Source organism: Microcaecilia unicolor, chromosome 8 (genome assembly GCF_901765095.1).
Source record: "Microcaecilia unicolor chromosome 8, aMicUni1.1, whole genome shotgun sequence".
Taxonomy (NCBI): domain Eukaryota; kingdom Metazoa; phylum Chordata; class Amphibia; order Gymnophiona; family Siphonopidae; genus Microcaecilia; species Microcaecilia unicolor.
Genome location: NC_044038.1, coordinates 150890316 through 150914978, shown reverse-complemented (window position 1 = coordinate 150914978; position 24663 = coordinate 150890316). Strand labels below are relative to the sequence as shown.

At 41.9% G+C, this 24663-nt stretch overlaps 1 protein-coding gene across 1 annotated transcript; it reads right to left on the bottom strand.

The window, feature by feature from the left end:
• Positions 1-1742: 1742 nt before the first annotated feature.
• On the bottom strand, positions 1743-24129 carry DELE1 (DAP3 binding cell death enhancer 1). Its single transcript, XM_030211499.1, has 12 exons — positions 24048-24129; positions 22129-22255; positions 21286-21388; positions 19694-19829; positions 18996-19163; positions 18522-18586; positions 16898-16991; positions 12780-12922; positions 11691-11849; positions 11505-11597; positions 8871-9030; positions 1743-6482 (listed from the first exon to the last, which is right to left on the bottom strand). The coding sequence occupies exons 1-12, from the start codon at positions 24076-24078 to the stop codon at positions 6184-6186; spliced, it is 1578 nt and encodes a 525-aa protein (XP_030067359.1). The 5' UTR covers positions 24079-24129; the 3' UTR covers positions 1743-6183.
• Positions 24130-24663: the final 534 nt, after the last annotated feature.

Here is a 24663-nt window from a genome sequence, read left to right as displayed (position 1 = left end):
CTAATTTTCAGATTATTTATAAATCTGTTAAAAAGCACCAGTCCAAGTACAGATCCCTGTGGTACTCCACTATATACCTTCCTCCATTGAAGAGAATGGGCCATTTAACCTTGTCTTCTTTTAACCAGTTCCCAATCCACAACAGGATATTGCCTCCCATCTCATAGCTTTTTAATTTCCTCAGGAGTCTCTCATGAGGGAGACTATCAATGTTTTCTGAAAATTCAGATAAACTATATCAACTGACTAACTTTTATCCATGTGTTTATTTATGTCTTCAACAAAAGTATCAGATTTGTAGGGAAAAACTTCCCATGGCTGAATATATGTTGACTCTGTTCCATTAAACCATGTTTATCTATGTGTTCAGTAATTTGGTTTTTACTGCTCACAAGAGGGGGGTCTCATCTCCTCTTATGGAGGCTGTTGATCAGCAGTGAGGGGATACTCCTGGCAGGGCTAATCAGCAAGAGAAAGCCCTTTTGGTGATTTGAAGGGCTGGGAAAGAGGGTGGAGTTCTTCAGGGTGTAGCATATAGTCAGACTGTCATGCACCCCAACCTTTTTCTCTAACCTCAAAGAAAGGGAGCAGTAGGTGTACATGTAGCATGGCTACTCAAAGTGAACTATGCAGGAGAATCAAAGCGCTAACTAGCTAGCCCTCCCCCCCTCCGGTACCTACCTCTCTGTAGTAGTAAGTGGAGAGAGGGACTAGCATTCCCTCCCTCTTTGGGCACCTTCCCAAAATGGCGGAGTTCTGCCTTGCCCAGTGCATCCTGTGATGCCGCCATATTGGGAAGGCACCCGAAGAGGAGGGAGGGAGTGCTAGTCCCTCCCTCCATCACTTACTACTACTATGGAGAGGTAGGCCAGGCTAGCTAGATAGCGGTCCCACTGGATCACCAGGGCATTTTTGATTAGGATAGGGGGTTGGGAAGCTACCGGCCCCACTGGACCACCAGGGTTTTTGTGTTTTGTAGGTGGGGGGTATGGAGGTCCACTGGACCTCCAGGTCTTGTATTTGGGGGAGGGGGGCGGGGGCTGGGCTTAGATTTGACAGGTCAAGGCTTTTGACAGCCTGGACTTGTCAAACAACTTCTGAGAGAGGATTGTACCTTGGGTGCATGCCCAGCCACAGTCCTCCCGCAGAAGTACCCCTATGATCAGAGCTAATAGTGCACATGCATGCTATCAGCTTTGATCATAGGGGCGTTATAGCCCCGCCCTGTTCCAGTGCTATTTTTAGAGTGCTATTTGGAACAGCGTGGGGCTTCTGATCATCGGCCCATGAGTTTGTGCATAGTTAGATTTGTTGAAAAAGTTGAATTAAAAATGCATTTAATAAAGCAGTGGCCAATTAATCTAATTCCAATGTGTGAAATCTGGTTTGTTGACATCTGTGGTTAGGAGGGGGGAACTGGCTGGGAACTTAGGATAAATTGTTTTAAGTAACTAAAATTAAAACATTTCTCCACAGGCTTTTGGAGCTAGCAAATAGGTGAGGCATCGTATTTGGCAGAAAAAGGAAACAAACAAGAACTCTTTTTTAATTCTAATTTTAGAATTACAATGAAAGAAATACGTTTTTGAAACTCACTGGCTACACTTTTTATTAATATCTTCTACTAAATAGGGGTAATTACTTGTAATAATTCTCCCATAGTGACAGCACAGTGATACATGGAAAACACAGCACACCTGAAGAGTACACTCAAGACGAGTTTTAAAATAGAAGAGTGTGGCTCTAATAAAATAGGTATGCACTCTTTATTTAAAATAGCATAAAAATACAAAACAAAATGCATTAGGAAAAGAAAGAGCTAGGATTAAGACCAAAAGGATACCTTACCAGCAAAATAGAGGCACATTGCATTTTAAGTGACCAAATAACTATAGCTGCCCTCCACACAGCCCTACATAATTAATTTTGTAAGCAAAAAGAAAAGGACATTCTGAATGGGGGGGGGGGGGGGGGGGGGGGGTTAAATCAATTCCTTTTCATTAAGTGCTGTGTCCAATTTCTCTCGTTACGTGATGAAGTTCCACAGTTTGGGCAAGACCATGAATCACTTTTTAATGGATGTTTACCCGTACATGTTAACAGAACTAGCAGATCCATTGAGCTATGGGCTGCTTGTGGTAAATATAAAAATGAGGGCTGGCTTCTATCTCTGTTAAGCTACAGTAATATATACCTCACTGTCAATTACATTCCCAGCACTTCAGAACATTGTGCAGGCCAGGGCAGAGCTCCATGTGGCGGCCACATGCATGACACCCTCTGAATGGGAGAAACACTTCTTAGAACAAATAATTAGGCATCAAGTTATGAGCCCATGAACAGTCAGATGAGAGCACAGCTAGGATAGGATCCAGACTCTGTATATTCCTTCTTAGATTACTGCAAATGGGTTATTATTCACAAACCAGAATGAAAACAAGATGTCAAAATGTAAAAGGAAAAATAGTAAATAGCGAACAAAACAAAATATAGCTTTTCTTTTCCAGAAAATGTTGTGCACACAGTAAAGTACAGTTCATCATAAAAGCACAACTATTTCCCCAGGAAAATTCTTGTGATTTACACATTCCCTCTAATTATATAAACAGCAAGCAGTTACGCCTGCAATTGAACATGTAGTTAAAGAATGGAAAAATTATGTCTTACCTGATAACTTTTCTTTCCTTTAGTCACAGCAGATGAATACAGAGTACTTGTGGGTTATGACTATCTACCAGCAGGTGGAAACAGAGAATACCAAATTGAACTCTGCCACATAGGATGGTATGCTCCTTGGTCAGGCAGTATTTCTCATAACAACGTAGAAGGAATAAGGCGGCAAACATTTCTCCCTCCTCACAGAAATGAGGCATAAATCTGTCATCTAGCAGAACTATGCACAGGCAACCACAGCAAGAGACCTAAGCAGAGAAGCAGACTGAACTGATAGTGTCAACCTTTTGAAAGGGTGGGATTCTGGAATCGTCTGCTGTGACTAAAGGAAAGAAAATTATCAGGTAAGACATAATTTTTCCTTTGTCAGCAGCAGCAGATGAATCCAGAGACTTGTGGGATGTAGCAAAGCAGTCTGCAAACTAGACACAGCCGTGAAAAGAACCAATGTCCTGAAGGATGTCTTAGACCTAGCCAAAACCATCAACTGGACAAGATATGGAAAACACGTGTCACAGGACCACATGGGGACCTTCATAGAAGAGAATGACGAGGAATCGTGCTCTGAAATATGCCCAAGTAGTAGGCACCCAACTCCAGCGAGCTATGGCTGCATTGCCCCGACTGGAGCTCACCAGTGGCAGGAAGGGTAACCACACCCGAACATCCATTGGTGGCCTGAAGGTACCAGAAAGGCCCACAGCAACCATGATATAAAGCAGCAGATGGCAATTCCCAGGATGATTTTCCTCCTGAAGAATGGAGGCCAGATAACCTGGAGTCTAAGGTTCCTGATGACGCCTTAGGGAGGGCATGCCGGGATTTATTTATTTAGCAGCTTTATATCCCGCTCCATCCACAGTTCTGGGCGGGCTAAAGAAAAACATATACAATAATTAACATTAAAAATATTACATACAATAATAACATAGTAAAACAAAAGCACATTTTAAAATAACATATTAGTCATAACAGATATACTGGTTGACAAAACTAATCACCATAAACCTCTTGAAAAGGCAATGTTTTAAGCTCCTTCTTAAACTGAGCAAAAGATACAAGCAGTTCAACCCATAACTGAACATAGACTTCCTGTTAGCTTTGAGTCCAATGAGATGAAAAGATGTGCCTCGAAGGCGGTCACTGCAGCAGCGCACCACTAGATGACTCATGCAGACATGGGCCAACAGCTGTCCCTGCAGCAGAGGACCATGCCTCAGGAAGGAGAAAAACAGTCCAAGTGGCCTAGAGCTGCAGCTACCAAAACAAAGAACACTGCAATCCAGTATCTGGAGTAAATGCAGCAGAGGGCAGCAAACACCCTTGCAAGCGCAGGCACAACTGAAGGCTGCCTATACAGCCAGGAAAGAGCAGGTCAGGCAACTGTAAGGAAACAGCCCGTAGCTCAAGGTGAGAAGGAAATACAATTCTCCCAGGAAAAGAGGACAGCTCTCGCCAGAATAGCCAAAATTTCAGAAACAGAAGAGAGCTGCAGACTGAAAATGCAGCTGGGAGGAGTAACCTGGAGAAAGTCGCCAACAAGAAGGCCTCAAGGGCAGTCAGGAAGCCAAGAGTGACCTGGAAGCAGCAAGGTCCAGTCTTTTGTGCAGGAATTCACCATGTGAGAAGGAGCAGAACCCCCAAACTACAAAGGCAGTGAAAAACCCTCCCCCAATCAAAGGAATTGGCTCCGTCCGCACCACAATGGCCCGAAAGCTGCGAAGACAAGGAGAAAGAGGAATCCATTATTGCAGCCTGTGACCAAAATGGCTGCTGCTGCCTGAAGAGAGGTACTGTACAAAAGTGCACCAAAATCGCTCCCATGCTGGCCTAAGGGTTCTGACCTGAAAACACTGGCAAACCCCCACACAGGCTGCTCAAAAAGAAATACTGTTCTGCCACAGCTGCACTAACCTGAACAGTACAAACTCGATAGAGGAGAAGAATGAAAGTTCATACTCACAATTTTGCTGGCCTTACCGGTACTCACAGGCCTTCTGACTCTGATCAGGTGGCTGAATCCAGACAGCTGCAGGGGCACAGAAACAACCCCTCTCCTCTAGAATGCCAAATAAGCAGAAATCTACTCTCCAGCATTATTGACTTTTCAAAGTTCTGTGAGGAGGAAGGAAATGGCACCACCAGGTGTAGCCCAAGTTAAGCACCTCTACTGGCCTAGACACATCTAAGCTCAACTGAACCAGAGAACCCGGAACAGGAGCCACAGAAGCAGGAGAAACCAGGAGCTTGTGAGAGACCATCCACCACTTACTGGAGACAGAGAATACTGACTGACCAAGGAGCACACTGTTCTATGTGGCAGAGTTCAGTTTGGTATTCTGTTTCCACCTGCTGGTAGTAGATAAGTCATAACCCACAGGTCTCTGGATTTGTCTGCTGCCGATTACAAGGAAAGTACTACTTATGTGTGCAACTTAATTGGCGGTTAAATGGTACTTATCAATAATTGGCTTTAACTAGCACTAATTGGCACTAACTTGCAGTTACATGCATGAGTTATGACCTTATTTTATAAAGTGCACTTGTAAATGGTCTACCATGTAACTGCTAAGTGGGTGTTCACATGGGAGGGGAATGGGCAGGTCATGGGTGTTCCGAGTATTTCAGCTTGCACTTTATAGAATACTCTTGTTATGTGAACAAGGTGCCACATTTAGGCACATGTATTTATACCTCCCATGGACATGGTGTAAGTGGTTACACCTAAATATTAGTGTGTAAGCACTGACTCGTGCTAGTGGTGACAGAATAGTGTGTTTTAAGTCTGTTAAATATATTGGTTATTTCCTGAAGTGTATGTCTCTAGTTTGGCCAGCAGGTGGTGCTTGTAAAAGGTGTTTTTGGGCACTAACAGGACAAATAAAAAGTGCCAAGCTGGATTGGATCAATGGTTCATCAAACCCAGCATCTTATCTTTGACTGTGCCCAGTCCACATTATTTGGAAGCAAACCTCAAATACCAAAAATCTCAGTCCATGCTGTTCAGAAGTGGGAGGTAACACCACCTAATGCTATCTAGCTAGTGAATGGTAAGAAAGGACCCATCATCTAGAAATGCACCCAAATCTTAGTTTAAGTGCAGCTAAATTATTAGCCCTGATCATACTGACCACAAATTCTATAGTTTGTGCGTTGACTGCTCCATTACCCAGAATCTCACCATCTTCCTTCTAGCAAGTATATTTCCATTCCATATCGCACTTAAAAAAAGGGAGCACTAACTTTAGTGGTTTGCCAATTGCCTCACACTCCTGAGGTTTGCATCCATAAAGAAAACCCACCATATTCCTTACAAACTTTCAGTGATTATAATGTATTTGGAAACCATATACTCTGTTTTTTCAGAGGAAAATCCCCAGGCAGAATATGGCAGGAAAAGAACTTATCTACAACATGTTGCAGTTGTACTTATTCAGCTGCTCTATTGTGGGCAGGTGGAGCTGCAGCCTGGAATGTTCCTATTGCAAGTGCTCAATTTATTACTCTGGGTCACCCAACGCCGATTGCTCTGAGAGAGGAGAGTGGAAGTACATTGAGGGCTGTTTGTGGTACAAGACTGTCCATGTATGCTGCTGCAGGACTGTCTCCCCCACCACTGAGACTTCCTGTGCTCCAGGAGTGTGGTAAATAGAAAGCTGGACTGCTTGCAGCAAGTGATGGCTGTGGATAGGTTGGTTGGCCCGGTGCTGGGCGCTGTAGCTGTACTTTGATTCTGTCCAGGCTGGAGAGACACGGGCTGGAAGATGTCGTTCTCAGACTCAGATGAGAGGAGCGACTAGATATGACGTCTGTAAGAAAGAACACACACATAGCTGTCATTTTTTGTGGAGAAGTAGCCTAATAGTTAGTGCAATGGCCTGCGAACCAGGGGAACTGGGCTTGATTCCCACTGCAGCTCCTTGTGACTCTGGGCAAGTCACTTAGCCCTCCATTGCTCCAGGTACAAAATAAATACTATCTGCATCTTCATTTTCCTACCTGTAAGAAAGTAGTTTATAAATCTATATATTCAGCTACTTTTTCATACCAAGGTACTAAATGGTGGAATTCCTTGTCGAAAAACATAAAAGATCCCAACATGATTATTTGGTTTTTCTTAAGTTTTTGAAATCTTTCCTTTTCAAAAAATTTCTGTCAATTGATCCTGGTGCCTAATTTCCCCCTTCCATTCTCCCCATTATGCTTTATTATTGAATTTTTTATATGTTTACGATTCTTTCCTTATTGATATGTGTGGGTTTATGTATTTTGTTATGACTTCTTTTTAGCTGGTTAGCCACATTGAACTCGAAATTGTATGGGAAAATGTGGGGTATGTCATACAAAAATAAATAAATATGTAAACCACTTTGATTGTAACTACAGAAAGGTGGTATATCAAATCCCATCCCCTTTCCCTTTCATTTTTACAATACAAAACCAAAGAGTAACAACCCGTAAGAGAAGTACATTCAAAAAGTAGATGCCAAAACAAAAGAACTGCAGAGCAAGTCCCATGAGTGCTTTTCATCTAAAACTAGATCCATAAGTTTAATGGGAAAACACTGTTTTCTAGCATTTATATAGAAGAGATCTACCTACCCTGAATATTTGTAAGTTGGTTGGTTTGGAAGATAATGTGTACACAGAGAGACAGCAAATGTGGGCCAAATTCTATATATGGCACCTTAAAAAAATCGGTGTTGAAAAACCATGCGCTTAGCGTGAATAACCTATGCCTAAAGTTAGGCATAATTTAGAGAATATGCACATGCGCTGTTCTTACGACTAAAATTTAGGCGCACCCATTTAGGCCACCTAAAATGAGGCCTAAATACCTGCGCCCTACGGGTGTATTCCACAATAGTGCTCACTTTTTTGAAATGCCCATATGTCTCTTTCTCAACTGTGCGCATTAGAATTTATGTTTACCATGTTATTTATTTCCAGTGCTTGATATACTGCAAATAAACTATGCGGTTTAGAAAATAAAATCAATTAGGAACAAGAGATACATGAGGAAGGAAAAAATTATGTAGAAGAGCCAAAGTACTTAGGAAACAGATGTGTCTTGAGTAAAACCTTAAATTTAGGATAGGAGGATTATGAACAGATGCATAACGAAAGAGAAAATGCCTAAAACGTTGAGCATGTGAATTCTAACTAAAGCCAATTAATGCACCGATTATTGGCGCTGATTGGCTTGTTAAGTTGTGTGCACAATGTCGTCATGCGGCCAAATTAGCACACACAACTTAAGGCGCCCTTTATAGAATTTGGGGTAAGTATTTACCAGCTACAAAGTCCAAGCTTCATTTCAAAAACATCTCAAATTAAATATCAACACTGCTTAGAAATAAGTTTGAACACACTCACCAAGTGATTCCAGCCCAATGGGTGGCAGATCTACTGATGCTGCTGTCTTCAAATAAAGGCAATGTCTCTAACTTTGTGGTTGGTAAATGATTATTTTTAGTGCTATAACACTAAGTGTAACAATGTAAACAGAACCTTTATATGAAAGGAATATAAGAAGCACTTTCCAAGACTTTTTTTAATTGTATTTTGGACACCTGCCCTCTTCTGTTCTTGACCTGAATTCAGGCTCTAGAGAAGTACAAGACACATCCAAAACAGGGTCGGGAACCTATCTTTTATGGCCAGAAAGACTTACTGTCTGTGACCCACTGGTCTGATTAAGATATACTTTTTTTGGGGGGGGGTGGGGTGGGGGGGGGGGGGGAGGAGGAGCAAGAATGGTGGCACGGTGAATGCCACTGCCAACAAAGAGGACAGGTGCATGATGACTACTGATTCATAGCCACCAAGGCTGCAGTCCTTGCTGGCAAAAGAGGATTTCATACGTAAGGAGATCAGGGTGAGAGGCAGGGAAATACAAGAATCAAGAAATGTACAGAGGTGGGAGAGGGGAGTAAGTCCGCTGCACACACAGACCACCACCCTGCCATTCCCTCTCTCCCCCTCCACAGGATACATTTACTGGGGTTTGACAGGGCTGCCTACTGACGATGAAAATTACCAATACCTCTGGGTACCCTGCCTCTTCTCCAGCATTTCAAATCACCAAAAGGGCCATACTCAACTACCCCCCCCCCCCCCCCCCAGTGATCTGAATCATCATATGGCCCTCCACCTGAAAATTCAGGGACCCCAGTTCAACAAAAAGAACAACATACCTTGCAGCTGTTTTTGGCAGATGGCTTTCAGCATCTGTTGAGCTGGATTATTTCCTACAGCAGCTGCTCTCTCATAATGTTTTACTGCCTCTTGCTGGTTCTGCTGGACACCAAAACCGCTCTCATAACATACACCAAGGTGATATCTACTTTGAGAATCCTATACACACATATAAAAACATGAACATATGTTTTTATTTGGTTTGTTATTGGTTAGCTTATGTTTTATGGATAATTATATGTGTTTTTTTTTTTTTTTTTTTTAAGTATTATACTGATGAATATGTTTAAAATGTATCTTTGTTTTATATATGGTTTAGATGGTTCTTATTTTAAGGGCTGGGAAAATTGTTTATAGATGTAACAAATATTTAAAATACTACAATAGAAACATGATACCAAGACATGAATCATTTGAAGCTACAATTATTTTCAAAAAGACCAGACTGGACCAAGATATTGCTGATCTCAGCTGTGGCTCTTGTAGATACCAGCAACTATAACATACATCTCTTTTCTACCTCCCTATTCCTCCAGCTTGCTCCCTTATTTAATATACTGACATTGCACTTTGAAATTCTGAACATTTTCAGCAACAGGACACAATAGCTGTAAATTTACTATGTAACTTTGGACATGTCTAACAAAACTTAAGCAATGGCTACAGTGGGGGAAATAAGTATTTGATCCCTTGCTGATTTTGTAAGTTTGCCCACTGACAAAGACATGAGCAGCCCATAATTGAAGGGTAGGTTATTGGTAACAGTGAGAGATAGCACATCACAAATTAAATCCGGAAAATCACATTGTGGAAAGTATATGAATTTATTTGCATTCTGCAGAGGGAAATAAGTATTTGATCCCTCTGGCAAACAAGACCTAATACTTGGTGGCAAAACCCTTGTTGGCAAGCACAGCGGTCAGACGTCTTCTGTAGTTGATGATGAGGTTTGCACACATGTCAGGAGGAATTTTGGCCCACTCCTCTTTGCAGATCATCTCTAAATCATTAAGAGTTCTGGGCTGTCGCTTGGCAACTCGCAGCTTCAGCTCCCTCCATAAGTTTTCAATGGGATTAAGGTCTGGTGACTGGCTAGGCCACTCCATGACCCTAATGTGCTTCTTCCTGAGCCACTCCTTTGTTGCCTTGGCTGTATGTTTTGGGTCATTGTCGTGCTGGAAGACCCAGCCACGACCCATTTTTAAGGCCCTGGCGGAGGGAAGGAGGTTGTCACTCAGAATTGTACGGTACATGGCCCCATCCATTCTCCCATTGATGCGGTGAAGTAGTCCTGTGCCCTTAGCAGAGAAACACCCCCAAAACATAACATTTCCACCTCCATGCTTGACAGTGGGGACGGTGTTCTTTGGGTCATAGGCAGCATTTCTCTTCCTCCAAACACGGCGAGTTGAGTTTATGCCAAAGAGCTCAATTTTTGTCTCATCTGACCACAGCACCTTCTCCCAATCACTCTCGGCATCATCCAGGTGTTCACTGGCAAACTTCAGACGGGCCGTCACATGTGCCTTCCGGAGCAGGGGGACCTTGCGGGCACTGCAGGATTGCAATCCGTTATGTCGTAATGTGTTACCAATGGTTTTCGTGGTGACAGTGGTCCCAGCTGCCTTGAGATCATTGACAAGTTCCCCCCTTGTAGTTGTAGGCTGATTTCTAACCTTCCTCATGATCAAGGATACCCCACGAGGTGAGATTTTGCGTGGAGCCCCAGATCTTTGTCGATTGACAGTCATTTTGTACTTCTTCCATTTTCTTACTATGGCACCAACAGTTGTCTCCTTCTCGCCCAGCGTCTTACTGATGGTTTTGTAGCCCATTCCAGCCTTGTGCAGGTGTATGATCTTGTCCCTGACATCCTTAGACAGCTCCTTGCTCTTGGCCATTTTGTAGAGGTTAGAGTCTGACTGATTCACTGAGTCTGTGGACAGGTGTCTTTCATACAGGTGACCATTGCCGACAGCTGTCTGTCATGCAGGTAACGAGTTGATTTGGAGCATCTACCTGGTCTGTAGGGGCCAGATCTCTTACTGGTTGGTGGGGGATCAAATACTTATTTCCCTCTGCAGAATGCAAATAAATTCATATACTTTCCACAATGTGATTTTCCGGATTTAATTTGTGATGTGCTATCTCTCACTGTTACCAATAACCTACCCTTCAATTATGGGCTGCTCATGTCTTTGTCAGTGGGCAAACTTACAAAATCAGCAAGGGATCAAATACTTATTTCCCCCACTGTATTTGGTAAAATTATCATTTACACAGCATCATGTACGCAACAATATTCAAGATTAAATTTACACACGCTTGTTTCTATACCACTTTCTTCTCTGTGCGTTTGTTTTTCTTTCCTAATACTGGAGTTCTTTTTTTTTTTTTTTGAAAATTTTAGCATGTATACCGCTCTGTACTGCACTGTCAGCTAGAGCGGTCTAGCAAGTTTTAATAAACTATAACCAAACTTAGGTGCCAAAGAAGTGTCTTTCTCAAGAATGGTGGGGAAAAACAGTTCAAGGAATCCAGGTTTGCAGCTCGACCTGGCTGGATTCCATTATGATATGAATTTCTTGCAATATTGGGACTGTCTAATGCATATCTCAGCAAAGGGTTCTTACCCCATTTTCAGCCGCTAGCCACAGGTATTTCACTGCTTTCTGAGGATCAAAGTGAAGTGCTTTGGTGTAAAGTACTCCCAAGTAAGCCTGTGCCTGCAGCAAAGACAGAGCCGACACAATCTAATCACTGTAGTATAACTATGGCAGAAACTGCTGGCAAGAAGTGTCTCATAGTTACTGACTCACCTCCTTTAGCCCGGCCTCTGCTGCTTGTCTAAGCATTGTCAGTGCCTGCTCTGTATCTTTTGCATCTGTGTTGGCCTTGTGGTGTAAAAGATGCCTGGCATAGCGGTACAGTGCCATGCTATGGCCATGGGAAGCTGCAAGCTGGTAATACTTAACTGCCTGTAAGTAAAAGGAAAGTGTGTCACTACAAAAGGCATGAAGATAAGTCTCCAAAAGCTGCCTTCACACACAAACATGTACAACTTAGGACGGGTGTCAGGGTTTGATCAGTATCACATGCGATATCATATAAAGTGTTGTGAGATACTATGCAGAAGACATACTGACTAGAGCTGTACTGAATATTCATATTCGATACGGCCCCGAATACATTATTTGTATTCGGCCGAATAGTGATTTAAATTCAAATATGAATATCAGGGGCTCTACGGAAATAAACACTTGATCTTGTGATTTCATGTTGCTTCTTTTATTAATATTATATAAAATGTTCGAAAATAGTTGTTGGACATCCTACTTTTGGGTCCTCTCTAGACCTGCCCAAACCACGCCCCCCCCCCCCCCCCTTTGCTATTTGGACAAACTGCAGTGTGAAATGTCCAAATTCTGACTTTCCAAAATCAAGGATTTGGATTTTTTTTTAGCAGATGGACTTTTTTTGGGGGGTATCTTGAGGCATCCCACCTGCTTTGAAAATAAGCACCATTATTATTTATTATATATTTTTTGAAGATTGTTTTTTATTATTGGATTTATATTACAAATAGAATTCTTTAGATTGATTATATTTATAATGGATTACTTTTTAATTTTAATTTATATCCATAGTGCTTTTTCTTTGATGTTATCCGTTCAGAACTTTAAGGGATTAAGCAGGCTATAATCCTGGAATTAAATTAAACCTTACTGTACCACTGCTAAGAGAACAAGAGTTTCTGCCAGACATCTATGACACAAAAGATGCTGGAATGTCAGCTCAGCACTGGCCATCAAGAAATCCCAGTAGTGTGCTACCCAACTGACTGCTTTGTGATACAGCAGTCCTGTCATATTTGACTCTCAATGCAGTTCTCTGAAGCAGCTCCATACCTTCTCTGTGTCTTTGGCCACACCTTTTCCTTGCTCGTAACACACCCCGATGTTGTATTGGGCTTTGCTGTAGCCCCGATCAGCAGCTGCCTGAAAGCAGGAGAATGCTGTGTTGAGGTCCCCATTCCTGGCATTCTCAATACCTGTAAAGAGAGTTATGGGCTACACTCACTGAATAGTAAGAAACGCCAGCCTCAGAGTCAGACTGCTGCCACATGCAGAAGGTGCGAGATAACACAACAGATATGCAACTGGATTCCTTACCGCGACTTCTGGACCTCAGATGCAGTAAATCACAGCTTAGAAAATGTGGGGCTCTTAAAACTGGTTTTATTCCAAGTGAAAATGGCAAGTAATATGGGTCTAAAGATTAAGCAAGAAATCTGTGCAGGATGCACTGAACTTGTGTTTGGAATAGTTGCACGTTTTGTGTTTGTGTATCAATCCAGAAACCCCCCACAAACTTTACATTCACAACTTCTGTGACTGGGCCAAATGTATCCCACATAGAGTGTAACTGCTTGCATTCCATCCACCACAGTTATCTGATGTGTTGCTTTTCTCATTGTCCCAGGTTTGAAGACGGAGCATTACAAGCACAGAATTATAGGTAAGCAAAGCAGGTCAGAAAATTAACAGCCGAAAGCACTACTGCAACAGGTTAAAAATTTTTGCTTGAAACAGCACAAGGTAGGGCCCCTCCTTTCTTCTTTGACTAGACCAGCAGGTGTGAAAGTAACGTTTCATAATGCCAATGGGTCAGGAATTTCCATATGTTTATAGAGTATTTAACCAGGAGTTGTACTTTGCAGGATTTGAAGCACACATTTTTAAAAAATGAATTGTTGGTACTGTATGTTTTGTCTGTTATTTTTATGATTGTGTACATTTATTTGAGATACAACAGGATATAAGAAATTTTAAATAAACACACAAGGTACTAGTACTGCACGCTATATGCCAAGTGCCAGGTTTCATAATACTCAAACAACTATTCTAATTTTGGATTTCTGGTTTTCCCTTTCAAATGATGCTCAAAGCACTTTACTAAACACACTACTTCAAAAAAGCTTTCTCATCTGAGATTTAATTTGCAGGCATTACCCTCTGGTGGAGTTGGCTTGGATAACTGGGATCTAGGAACCATAGGAAAAGAGTTGGTTTTTGTTTATTCTGTATTTCTCTTTTACTTTTATAACATATTGTAATTTCTGATTACATTTTATGATTTATTATTGCAAAACAGCTAGATAGTTCACCAATAGGTGGTATACCAAGTAAAATATCAACCTTGAACTAATATAGAGGCCACTTCAAGGATGGCCTTGCTACTGATAAAGACAGTTTGCAGATGTTATTGGGTTGTTTGGTGTGATCATTAACTATGAAATATTGGTTTTCAGTCTTTCCTGTAAGAACGCTATCCTCAGAAATGGAGCTCTCATCAGGACAGCAAGAATCTCATGATGAAGAAACTGTGATGTCGATGCTAGCCTTGATGGAAGGCCATATTGCATTAACTGACATTTGTAGGAGCACATTTGAAATTATATTATTAAAGTGTTTCCTTCTTTCTTATTATAAAGAAATTGGAGGTGGGATGATTATATCTACGAAGTACGAGCCAAAAAAATCTGTAACATGTCTGCACTAACAAGATATCTCTGTTCCAGTCAATGCCTGCATTAGCATCCACTGCAGAACTATTAATGCCGGATTTATTCTGGTAAAGAATGTGAAGAGTCAAAAATAAGTAAAGTACATTTTTTTGCACTTATTTTTGTTATAGGCTATTTCATAGACTTTTGTACATTAATAAACTTTTACTTTCCATGGACTGTATAATGAGTGTGGACATTTACCCCCAAATTCTATAAAAGTTGCTAAAAATTTCACACACGGGCAAATTTGGGTGCATACCCAATTTCATTGAAGCCAATTAATGCTGATAATTTGATTTTTAACAAGCAATTATTGGTACTAACTGTATTTAATTAAAATTTATGTGCGGATGCTCAAGTGTCAGGCAATCACAATTGACAATGCATGGGAAGAGAGAGGAGGGACCTGGCACTACCAAGTTTTGCATCATAAGTACATAAGTATTGCAATACTGGGAAAGACCAAAAGGTCCATCAAGCCCAGCATCCTGTTTCCAACAGTGGTCAATCCAGGTCACAAATACCTGGCAAGACCTTTTGAGACACAGCGACCAGAACTGAACACAATATTCGAGGTGCTGTTGCACCATGGTGCGATACAAAGGCATTATAACATCCCCATTTTTGTTTTCCATTCCTTTCCTAATAATACCTAACATTCTATTTGCTTTCTTAGCCGCAGCAGCACACTGGGCAGAAGGTTTCAACATATCATCAACGATGACACCTAGATCCCTTTCTTGGTCCGTGATTCCTACCATGGAACCTTGCATGACGTAACTATAATTCGGGTTCCTCTTTCCCACATACATCACTTTGCACTTGCTCACATTAAACGTCATCTGCCATTTAGACGCCCAGTCTCCCTAGGTCCTCTTGTATTTTTCACAATCCTCCCGCGATTTAATGACTTTGAATAACTTTGTGTCATCAGCAAATTTAATTACCTCACTAGTTACTCTCATCTCTAGATCATTTATAAATATGTTAAAAAGCAGCGGTCCCAGCACAGACCCCTGGGGAACCGCACTAACTACCCTTCTCCATTGAGAATACTGACCATTTAACCCTACTCTCTGTTTTCTTTTAACCAGTTTTTAATCCATCCCTTGGGCTTTTTGACTGCTCCCTGTCAATCCATGCTGCCTTGCCTTTACCAGAAGAACTGCGAGGCTCATTCATCCTCCTGAAAAATTTCTACCTCAGAATCTCTTCAGACCAACAAAGACTCACCTACCATCTGCTGGAAACCTTATAAAGAGTAATGTCATTCAATAAGTGATTGTCAGTCTCCATCTAGTGGCAGGAGAGCGTAAATCTATGTGTCTTGGCTGAACTGGAGGGATGAAGAAGAAATGGGCATTTTTTTCCTATTTTGCAAATGCAAGACACAAAGTGGACTGTGAAATGCACAAATGCAGACATCAATTACAGACAAGTTTATAACCAGGGAGGAAGCGAAAGCCACATATTTGTTGAGATGTTCTAGTTTTTACTGTGGGCAAGTCACTTAACTCTCCATTTTATCAGGTACAAACAGACTGTAAAGTAACTACACTACCTAACTGTAATGCACCCTGAGTTTCAATTTGTGAATTGCAAGAAGTTAAAGTCTATATCTAAACATTACCTGTTGAAAATAACTTCAATTTTTTCAAGTTCAGGTCACAGTGTACTGTGAGAGATCATAGTGGACCTTCCTCCTACATTTGTACCCATCTGGTGTATGTTAGGGGAAGTTGGCATGCTTCTGGAGGATGGATGGATGAATGGACTGGAATCAGCTCCAAACGCTATTACACATTGAAAAGTATTAAACATTGTGGCATCAGAATTAAGTTGCACTGGAGGAAGAAAAGGCAAGTCAAGTGACTGGGGAGGTGGACATGCCAACACTAGGTCATATCAGATGTGCCAGCAGTAGGGACCTTGGTACAGTGATAGCATTGGCAGAAAAAAAACAACAAAAAACGGGGTATAAGAATGAACACAAAAAACGTGAGCTGGAAGGGTGAGAGCACTGGGGATAAAGTGACCCTCTCAGTCTGCAGTGCCCAATTCTGTTCAAGTTCTGTGAAAGAACTAGAAACTTCCATACTTACAAATCTATTGTTGCAATAATTTGACAGCCAATACATTGTAGGTTTCAGCTAGCATTTTTGCATAAACAAAGATCTAAGAGGCCCATGACTGTATGCATATTTGGGGGGGGGGGGTCATTTATTAGTACACACCAACTCTATTTGCTTTATATACTGCAATGTGTCAGCGAAGCAGGGTGTCTGATACATATCTCACTGGTTAATTTATACTGGAGTTTAACTATAATAGGTTTTCCTTTTTTTTTTTTTTAAATTGGATAAGTGGGTATGGAGGGGAATGGGGAAGCTATGAAATTAATTTTAAATAAGACAAAACAGTTAAACACAAGTAAGTAGATGTCTAGAACCAAATTACCGAGGATATTAAGAACTACAGAGACACTCATTTGGGATACTTCCTGCAGCCTGGACGCTGCATCCTCCAGACTCTCTTCTAGGCTTGGCTCGTCCTGTCAGACACACAAATCAGAGTGTAAGGCTTGATAAACCTCTAAAGGAAAAAACTATAGATTTTGTGGTTCTGTAAAATGATTCTCATTTTTTTTTGTTTTAGAAGAGATTGCCATGTTAACTGTTTTTAGTGTCAAAGTTAAGTAGGACAAAGTTTATGAAAGTTCTCCACTGCCTTGCCACTTTGATCACGATGAATTTGAGTAACCGGATGCAGGGCTTATAACATGGTCGGTCAAGTACAAGGAGGACCTAGCAAGTATGAATACAGAAATAAAGAGAAAACGGGGCCAAAGGGCAAGACCAAACTTTTTATTCCTTTCAAATATAAAAATACCAGTAAGAGGCCCATTTCCGAAAGAAATGAAACAGGCGCTAGCAAGGTTCCACGCCCCCTCCCTACCTCCGAGTTCCATGCCCCCTACATCCCTCCCTCCCCTTTGAGTTCCAGGCACCCCTCCCCTTCGAGTTCCAGGCATCCCTCCCCTTCGAGTTCCAGGACACCCCTCCCTCCCCTCCCCTTTGAGTTCCACGCCCCCCTCTCCTCCCTCCCTGTCCCCTCCGAGTGCAAGCACGACCTGTCCTCTGGCAGCCCCTCGCCTTCCTGTGTGCCGGCTGTAATTTAAAAATTCTTACCTCGGGGTCTGGCGTCTGCAGTGAAGGCGAGTGGGGCATCAGACTGCCTTCCCATGTGTCTCAGCTCTGCCTCTGGTCCCGCCCTTCCGGAAACAGGAAATGAGGGCGGGACCAGAGGCAGAGCTGAGACACATGGGAAGGCAGTCTGAAGCGCCGCTCGCCTTCACTGCAGACGCCGAACCTCGAGGTAAGAATTTTTAAATTACAGCCGGCACACAGGAAGGCGAAGGGCTGCCGGAGGACAGGTCGTGCTTGAACTCGGAGGGGAGAGAGAGACAGGGAGGCGCGGGGCCGTGGAACTTGGAGGGGAGGGAGGGATGGACATCCTGCAACTCGAAGGGGAGGAGGGAGCGTCATGTCCTGCAACTCAAAGGGGAGGGGGGCCTGCAACTTGGAGGGAGTGGGGCGATTCTTTACTCACCTCCGCTGGCTGGTGCTGGCTTCCCTTGCCTCTCACTGATCCGCCCTCTGATGTCATCGCCAGGGCGGACCAATGGGAAGTCTGTTACGAATCCAGCCATCCAGACGGAGGTGCAAATTATTATATAGGATACCACACCCACATTTTTCAATAATGAAAAATTACAGAAAAAGTCTAATGAAGGAATAGTTTCCAGGGATAAGTGCAGGGACACTCTGAGGGTGAGGGGTAACAGCAACAATGAAATGATCCTCTCTTCACCCCAGTCTCATATTATTAAATCATAGGATCTGATTATGTCCTGATGCTATTTCTATGCCAGAACTTAAGACTGGTTTGTGGGCCATTCAAGGTAACAGTAGGAGCTGTGTGCTGAAGGCCAGGTACTAGTGCTTCATTTTGTCCTTGCCCTTTTGAAAAGTGTTCACCTTGGTCCTAACAAAGAAATATCTATGCTGCCTTCTAAACATACCCTCGTGTCCTGCTCTTGTCCATGGCCACATCTGGTGCTTTCGCCGCTTATGAAGAGTAATTCTTCTGCAAGATGATATAAAATTATATTAAATGACAGAATGCAATAGGGTGGTGGAAGATAAGGTGAAATCTCCCTTCTTTCCAGTTCCATATAAGAGAAGCACTGATCAGTCTCATATTTCTCAACTGCGGTTAAGTTGCTGGAACCTTAGCAGCAGTGGAATTGCTACACTGAGCCTCGAAGATGGCTGGGATAGCTTGCACTGAGCAACTGTGGTTAAAATTGATATTTAAATGAGCACAGAAAGACTAGATGCTTTGGACAACAGGTGTGTGATTGTTAGAAAGTTTGGTGCTAATATGTGGAGCAGAGACTTAGGTGTTGGACTAAGTGTTGGTTTTGTAAGAATCAAAGAAAATGATAAGACTTTAAATAGACTACCAGTGGAGGTGGAGATATCAAGAACCATACCTTCCTCAGGACTAAACTGGGTTGCATTTTCCCTGGAGGAGGAGGAGTTGTCAGGAGATAAATTTCCACTTTGTGAGATGGAGAAGTGGTCTGACACCAATTCCTGCACTGAGCAGCTGTTCAGACATAACGCTTTACTTTGGTTAGGCACGATCTGGCTACGCAGCACTAAAAAACCCCAAAACAAAACAAAGAAAAAAAAAAACACGGAACATTTTAACCCTGTAGATCAACCTGATTATAAAAGAAACCATTCAATAAATGTAAAAGCATCAAGTGTACATGCAAGGAAATATGCGTCTCATCCTTGCTGAAACAAAGACACCACAATAAAATGTTCATGGATAAGCTATAAATGATGCACCTGTGTTCCAGAAACCATTCTCCCACAGTGCAAGTGCTCTGTACCAGAAGAGTTACACAGGAGTTTCTAGAGAGCCCATATAACGAAATGGAACTTGTTCTAAGAGACTGGGACTAGCAAATGCAACGTATGGCATCCCAGACAGAAGTGAGACAGATTCTATTCAACTCACTATCCAAGTCTCTAACTTGGGGCACTGAGGACTCTTAAGACAACCTCTCAGCAAAAACAAGTGGGCCAAAGCTCTGAATCAGATAACTGGGAATACCAACTACATGACTGTGAATGGTTTTTTAGTATTTGATCAAAAGCATCTTAACTCTGATTGCTGTACCTTGATGTTGCAGAAGACAGTCTAGAATCTTGTTTAGGGAGCAGTTCCAGGAAAGACCTCTCTCTCTATGAGTCTGCAGAAAACCTTGAAAGAGGCCCTGTCTCGCCAGCTGAAGGAAGACCACTGCCACAGCACCCTACAGAAAGGTGAGAAGTAAAAGGAATCTTTTATTACATACCAATACAATTCACCTACATCAGACAAACACAGCTTCCCTTAACACATCCTGGAGTCTACTGTATCTGCAGATAAAGCCATGAAATTCTGAATGCTGACAACTATGTTCCACCAAGTATGTCTCAATACAAATACAACTACAGAAATATGGCAGAGAAAATGCTCAGCAATAAGTATACTGAAGTTAAGGTTTTGTTTTTAGACGTTTATTAAATTTTCAATTAAGAAATACTCCGTTCTGTGGATAAATCTCTCGTCTGTCCCTTTCTCCTCTACTGCTAATTCCAGACTCTGTGCCTTTTATCTCGCTGCACCTCACGCCTGGAATAGACTTCCTGAGCCTGTACGTCTAGCCCTGTCTTTGGCCGTTTTCAAATCCAGGCTAAAAGCCCACTTCTTTAACGCTGCTTTTGACTCCTAATCACGACTCACTTGCCCTGTACCCTTTTATCCCCACCTCTTTAATTCCCTTACCTCTTAGTTGTTCTGTTTGCCTGTCCTATTTAGATTGTGAGCTCTTTAAGCAGGGACTGTCTTTTCATGTATGGTGTACAGCGCTGCGTATGCCTTGTAGCGCTATAAAAGTGATAAGTAGTAGTAGTAAATACATAACTCTAAAATAACAATTTCACTCCAATATCCGGGCAAACTGAAAGGCTACACTACCCCCACCATCTGTAATCAATAATCTGTCCAAACAGTTCAAAAATCTTGCAACAGACTTCCAAGAAACTTACAAATATCTTTCAGATTGTTAAAACAAATTCAGAAACAAATCCACATTTATTTATTTTAAAAACTCATACCCCACTTAAAACTAAGCGGCTTACAAAAAATACATACATAAAATAATTTATACAAAATAAATTAAAAACCATCAAATTTTCACAACAATCGATCTATGAAATAAACAAATATAAAAGTAATCACAACGATGCCTTCATATCTATAAAGGCCTGCATAAATGTTTTTAATACCTTTTTAAATTGCAGAAAGATGAATTAAAACAAGGGTGCATTTATATTATACGTGCTGTAATGTAGTTACAGTAACTGACTTTGTTTCTTTGATGGATTATAACATTTAAAAAAAAAGCTCAATAAATATAGACCCATTAATGCTAAAAGCTTAACTACATCTCAGAGGCTATAGTTAAGCCCTTGCAATAAAGGCTGCACTAAGGGGCCAATTCTATAATCAAGTGCATCCATTTAGGAGCCCCAAGTGTGCATGTAGGACCTTATTCTATAACAGAATCTAGGCACACATAGGTTCCATTATAAAAAACTAGCATAACCTGGTATCGGTGCACCTAGAATGTAAGAACCTGCACTTACACCAGCCCCAAAGTTTCTGAAGCCATAGGCTCTCACTAACCCACCCCAATGTATTCTAACCTGTCTGCTGTTGCTTACCCATCCAAATGCATCCAGAGCAGTGTATTGTGGTTGCTGTCTTTGGAAAGACTTAAATGTTTTATGTTGTCTCTTGTCATTTTGATCTTGTTCATTCTGGGAGCTAGAAGAAAGGAAGGGAGAAATAAAGATTATAATAAACTAAACTTCCAACAAAACCTGAGCAATATTCTCTCTTTGAATGGCTCTGCTATTGATTCGCTAGGTCGAGTAACAAGCACACGCTAGGAAAGAGAGCAGTGTCCTTCACCCACGGCTACTGCGTTTGAAGGGATAGTCTGACTGAGGCAGTGTCTTGGTAGTGCCAAACTGTTTCTACCTTACAATGACTCAGAATAAATTAAACATTTTAAATTTCTTATGCAAAAGATGTAGATTAGGGAAGCCTATAATTCTACCCCTGAATTCTTTTAGAAGCTCCACATATGACATGTTTAGACCTTCATTTCAAATTCACTTCATGCAACAGAAACAAGCTTGATTTTTTATCCAAAACACTTAAATCAGCTAAAGTATCATGACTGAACACATTTATACAAGCATTAAGGCTGCTTTTTTGGAAACAGACCTAATTTGGGTTTGTTATGACTAAGGGTGTGAAGGCTTATGCAATCAAGATGTTTTGGTTTCTTAATAACTTTTTGAATATTTCAAGAATTGTTCTCTAACACTTAAAGTGTAGGGTATACTCTGTAGATAAGTTCAAAATGCACAAGTTTTTTTTCCTTGAATGCAGAAGGTAGCATATGTGAAGAGTGTGAAAAATTTTACAAGGCACTGTGTCAACCTTCTTTCCCGGAACCTTTTCTACTGTTTACCAGGGAATGTGATGTACATACATACCTTTTGCTACTTGTACTTTGCCCAAAGTGGAGTAAAGAAGAAGAATTTAACACTTCAGTTTCACTGTGTGGTCCTGGAGTCACATGTACAGAGCTGGGATTATTGGGCAAGTGGAAACGGTGAAGGACTATAGGTAGAGGAGAGAGAAAAATATGAAACTGAAAAACAGTATTACTCACAACCATTATACTTACAGAGACCAATATTCACTGGGCTCATCTGTTTAAAGTTAATCAGATGACTGTCAGTTAAAATTATCTAGTTACGTTGTTCCACTGAAAACACTGGTTTAAGGTTAACCAGATAAGTTATTTGGTCAAGCAATGGAAGTAAAACCCAGACTGGCTCAATCTGTCCTTTTTCTGGAGTCATATGGTAACCCTAACCAAGAGCAACCCCCAATGCCACAAACTCCCCCACCATGTGCGATCCCTCACTCACAATGCCACAAGCGACCCCCCTGCCCACAACACAAGCACTCCAAGATGAACAATCCCTGTCCCACAACACAAATACCCCAACATGTGTAATCCCCCTCCTACAACACAAGCTCATGCACCATGAGAGACCCCGGCCCACAACAATGCAAGCTCCCCCAGTGCTGCAGCAGGCCCTCCCTGGCCAAACCCCACCTCGGCAGTAGTCGATGAATCAAACAATGTAGGAGTGAAGCCTGCCTGCCCCTGGAAGCTGCAGCACAAAACGGTAACCAGAACTTATAGCGGCAGTCCTGTGGCACTCCCGCCAGTGGAAGTGTACCAAGACCATTGCCATAGCCACCACCTCCAAGCCACAGCTACCAGGAGCAGGAGAGTGGGCTCTGCCCATCCTCCAGATCACAACTGAAACAAAGGCATGCCTGAGGGGTGCCACTGTGACAAAGGGCCTCAACAATACGCTTGTGTGGGGTGTGTGTGTCTGGGAGTGAAGTCAATCATGGTGGTGGTGCTTGCACTGTTGCTTGGGGGGGGGGGGGGGGGGGGAGGATCCAGGAGGGGAGTCACCCTGAAATTCTAACAGGTGCTGGCCAACATTCAGACTGACCTCAAGATGTGTGGGCATCACTGGTTAAGAACCCCTGGCATACAACACCACATGTAGACCTCATTCAGCTGTATCTCTGGACATACAGAGAGATGCTTAACCCAGTGAAAGTTTCAATAACTATATTAGCCCTAAAGAAAAGCAAACTCTTCACAGAATATCTTTGGACAAATCGATATTTCAATAAAATGCAAATTAAAAAAAAAAATTACCCACAACACTGTATATGAATTTTAAAGCTAATCAAGACCAAGTATGAAGAAAGGCCCTATGTAGTTTTAAATGTTCAACATTACACAAGGGCGATGTAGTACCTGACGCCCATACAATGAAACGTACCCATTCCAAAATCTATTTTGCCTTGTGATAAACAAAGGTGGCGACACCTATAACTGCTCTGCCAAGCAAGAAAACTGTATCTGCAGTAAATCAAATCTCAAGCATTTTAACATTCCTTTGTCAACCTGACAATATATTTTGTTTCCAAAGTTTTCTTTTTTTAAAAGTTTCATAGAAATGTTCGGAAACAAAATATATTGATAGGCTGGCAAATGCATGTTAGAAAAGTTCACTGTCACTAAAATGTGATTTACTGCATATAATTTGAGCCTGCAAAGAGGTGGGATACAAACGCAACAAATAAATAAATACAACGTTCTTGCTTAGCAGGGCAGTATAAACTTCAAAACACGATCGTCCAAGAGCGCTTGATCGTCGTCCTCCCTACTACTACTAATAGCTTTTCCCTCCATCGCTTAGTGGGAAACGACTCTCCCTGAAGCCCGCAAGGGAGAAATTAGTGGGTCAGAGAGAAGAGCAGCAAACAACGACCCCGTACTCAACCTCCCTCGAAAAGATCGCCAAACATAACTCACCTCGATTCAACAAGCCCGGCAACCGCCACATCCCGGCACTAGACCACCTTGGTCTGCCCTCGCAACCGGAAATGCTGCAAGCGCCCAGCCGGAACTAGCGACAGCAGGTTAGAGTTAGAACGGCGATTGCCATAGAGGCGAGAAACGTGGAAGCGAAGGTTATGGGGGATGTTTGAAAGCTCTAGTGGCAAAGGGGAGTATTGCAAGAAAGAGGAAACCAGACCTGCTAAGTAACAGAGTAATGCATGTTTGTTTGTGCCTATAATTACGTTACTGGATATTTTGATTTCATCAATGTTTTGTTATGAATAATAATTTCTTTACAAACAAACAAAAAATCAGTAATTGTCGTACTTTCAATTGTAGAGTAGGACCAAGACGAGCAGTATAGGACACAGAAGGGTTTTTGTTGAAAGTTGTGGTAGACAGCAGCCTTAGCATTTCCTAACGCAGGTTTTTCCCACACGCTAAGGATGTTTTTACTGTAGCCAGCCCAGAAAATAGCTGATTTTCCATTTTGTGAATATTACAAAAAATTAGTGTGTGAGCTCTTACTGCCACCATTTTATTAAGATGTGCTGAAAAATGGCCTGCGGTAGTGTAGGCGCGGGTTTTG